Below are 3,719 nucleotides of genomic sequence, written 5' to 3' on the forward strand. Positions count from 1 at the left end.
TTTTTTTTTTTTTTTTTTTTTTTTTTTTTTTTTTTTTTTTTTGGTTTTTCGAGACAGGGTTTCCCTGTGTAACAGTCCTAGCTGTCCTGGAACTAGCTCTTGTAGACCAGGCTGGTCTTGAACTCACAGGGATTTACCTGCCTCTCTCTCCTGAGTGCTGGGATTAAAGGCGTGCACCATTACCACTGGCCGGGACTGTAGTTTTTATACACTGTATGACACCACTACTCAAGTTTTTGCTTCATGTGTATATGCATATATTTTTACTTGTTGAAATTTGCTATCAAATAGACTATTGATGACTGGCTTCCCACCATTACATTGTTTTGCATATTACTGGGTTTTATTTTGTTTTGTATTTTAAAGAATTTCACATGTGATTCCTTCACTGTCCATAGGGGTCATCCTCCTCCAAGTTCAAGATTTTTTTTACTCTTCTTCTTTTTTTTGTTTTTTTTTTTTTTTTTTGAGACAGGGTTTCTCTGTAGCTTTGAAGCCTATCCTGGAACGAGCTCTTGTAGACCATGCTGGACTTGAACTCTCAAGTTCAAGATTTTAAGACAGCCCTTTGTGTGGGAACTGATGCTTAGTGCAATCATGCTCTTGGTCCATAATTCTTTTATTTTACATTTGATGTGTGTGTGTGTGGGGGGGGAGAGCTTGTTCATGCTATAGTGAACCTGTGGAGACCAGTGTGGCTCCCAGCTATGGAACTCGGGTTCCATGGTGGCAAGTGCCTTTGACCCACTGGGCCATCTCACAGGCCCTATTTAAGTTCTGTTATCTGAGCTTGGGTTAAGGACATTCCAATTTGTTGAAACGATTTACCTCAGGATTCATTTTAGGAAAGGCAATCTTCTCAATTGTTGGTACCCCACATCTCTTCATGTCCACACCGATTCCTAAATTATCACACCCAGGGATACTACAGATCTGCAGGATAGGCCAAGGTCTAAAATCAAAAGTCAGATTAGTGAGTCTTCAATAGTTTATGAACTCTCTTTCTTCCCACAAACCTAGGAAACTGACTCATTCCCATGAGTCAAGCAAAACCACAGGTACAGTATAAGGTGTTTCCAGTCATCTGTGGTTACTGGGGAAGCTAGATGAGGCTCTATGTTGCTCTGGCCATCCTGGAATTTGCTGTGTAGACCAAGTTGACCTCAGATTCACAGAGACCCTTTTGACTCTGTCTCTCGAGTCCTAGGGAAGGTTCTTTGCCACCACACCCAGCCTTTGCCATGCTTTTTAACTGTGGGTTCTGGGATTGAGCTCCTGTTGACAAACACTTCACCATCTGAACCATCTGTATCTCCAGCCCCTGATCAAATTTGTCATTTGTCTTCTCTAGGCCTTAGAGAACCTTGTGGCTCAAAACACCACCGGCCCTGTCTTCTACCCAAGGCTCTACCATCTCATGGCTTATGTATGCATACTAATGGGAGATGGGCATAGTTGTGACTTCTTCCTGAAGACAGCTCTGGAGCTTTCTGAGGCACAAGGAAATTTGTTGGAGAAATGCTGGCTGAGCATGAGCAAGGTACGTACCAGCAGCCACCAGGCCACTGTGTGTGCTGGGGTTATGTATGTGGGCGCTCACCCTTCTGAGGAAGCAACAGAAATCACTTCTTGGTTGGGTTTTAGGCAGCATGGGAAGTCATGGTCTTAGTCCACTTGGGCTTACGTGATGTGGGAGTGTCATATATCAATCTGTTGATTTCATTGGTTGAGCAATAAACCAACTGCTTGGCCTCATAGCTTAGAACATAGATGGGAGGAGAAAACAGAATAGAATTCTGGGCGGAAGAGGAAGTGAGGTCAGACTCTGCGCTGCTTCCAGAGGGACCGGACAGCCGCCATGCTCTGCTCTCCCAGGCAGCTGCAACCCACGATGGACTTAGGCTAGAATCTTCCCGGTAAGCGCACCTTGGGGTGCTTACACACATCATTAGAAATGGGCTAGTCCAGGTGCGAGAATTAGCCTGTAAGGGCTAGAGTTCATGGGCCAAGCAGTTCTTAAATGAATACAGTTTGTGTGTTGTTATTTCAGGCATGAGCTAGCCAAGCGGCCGGGGTGTTGGGGACGCAGCCCCGCCGCTCCTATTTCAACACTTACGAGGCATTTACTGCCCACAGTTTTGCAGGCTGCTGAGTCTAAGACTGTGGCGCTAGAACTCAATATCCGAGGAGGAGTATCTCCTCACTGATGGTGCCTCTGGCTGTGCCCACACCAGTGGCAGGAGGAGCAGCAGCCAGAGACACAGCCCCACTCTGCCACCTGACGCCTGAGGAATTCCCTAGAGAGAACCTCCACTCAACTGAAGCCGGGATTCTTGACATTGTGGCTGAAAATAATCGGAGGCTAAATCCTTAAACAGAAGTAGAGCTGGGGGGCAGGAAGAGGAGGCTTAAACACGGGTTTGAGCACGGGCATTAATAGTGCTTAGAAAAGGGAGAGCACACACACACACACAACTTAGTGTGAGCTTTTCAGGAGTGATTCATTTACTGTGTGATTCTGGTGGCTTCTGAAACTGCATTGTCCAAAGGTGGTTCCTGGAGACATCTGTCACAAGGACAGCACAAGGAAGCTAAGATTTTTTTTTTTTTAAGCTGTAAATTATGTTTATGGTCTTTTTCTTCCCCCTGAGGTTTCCAGAAACCTGCAGCTTCACAGCTTGGGAAGGCACAAAGGCATATTCAAAGTTACTTGTGGGGCTTTAGCATGGATTGTTACTATTTTAGTATTCATATTTAAGATCCTTGTATGGGAGAGGAAGCTCGCCTCCACATGGTAAGCTTCACAACCCATTCTGATAATCGAGTAGGCATTCTTAACTTCAACCAGACTCTAGAGCAGTGGTTCTCAACCATAAAATTTTTGTTGCTACTTCATAACTATAATTTTGTTATGAATTGTAAATACCTGACGGTCTTAGCTGACTCCAGTGAAGGGGGCAGGCAACCCCTGTGAAAATGTCATTGGATTCCCAAAGGGGTCATGACCCACAAGTCATGAACTACTGATCTAGAGCAAGCGACTCCCTCCTTCCTAGTGTTCTCTTAATTTTCCCTGTCTTTCTGTTCTCCCTACTTTTTGCCTTTCCAAAGAGCTCCCATGCTCTTTTGTAAGGACACAGACCCCAAGGACCTCAGAACCCGATCTCCCCAAACCCTGGCTTTCATTACTATCACCTTAGGGGTTGGGCTCCAACATGTGGTTTGTGGTGGATAGACACACATTCCAGCCACAGTGATCATCACAGACCTTACCTAAAAAGGGTCTGTACCCATAGCTCAGGACTTTGCATTTCTTCTTACTCTTCAGAGAATTCCCTCATACAAACCCCCTTAGCACGGTCTCTCCCCATCTCTGTGGCTCCTTCCACTTTCCTTTTGCTTTCATGACTGTCCATATGGGAATGTTCAAAGATAAAACTCGGCTCAGCACCCAGCATGGTATTGTGAAATGAGTGACTACACGTGCAATTATGGGTACTTAATTTGAAGATGCATCCACATCCTGCTAATTTGTACAACAAAAATCATTTTCATCAGTTGTGCCTGTTAACGCAGGCTTGTAATCCCAGTACTTGGGAGGCGGAGCCAGGAAGATGAGGAGCTCAAAATCATCCTCAGCCAATGCATGGAATCATGAGAGAGAGAGAGAGAGAGAGAGAGAGAGAGAGAGAGAGAGAGAGAGAGAGAGAGAGAGAGAG

The 3,719-nt window shown here is 45.3% G+C and overlaps 1 protein-coding gene across 1 annotated transcript in view; it reads left to right on the forward strand.

Annotated features, from left to right (window-relative positions):
• Adcy10 (adenylate cyclase 10) overlaps positions 1 to 3,719 on the forward strand; it is a 67,575-nt gene that overhangs the window by 61,985 nt on the left and 1,871 nt on the right. The window contains exon 30 of the mRNA XM_050158351.1: positions 1,352 to 1,540. Coding sequence (XP_050014308.1) covers positions 1,352 to 1,540 — 189 coding nt within the window. The remainder of the gene's footprint in view (positions 1 to 1,351; positions 1,541 to 3,719) is intronic.

Source organism: Alexandromys fortis, unplaced genomic scaffold, assembly GCF_014885135.2.
Source record: "Alexandromys fortis isolate MF-2015 unplaced genomic scaffold, M_Fortis_MF-2015_v1.1 scaffold_97, whole genome shotgun sequence".
In the NCBI taxonomy this organism is placed as follows: domain Eukaryota; kingdom Metazoa; phylum Chordata; class Mammalia; order Rodentia; family Cricetidae; genus Alexandromys; species Alexandromys fortis.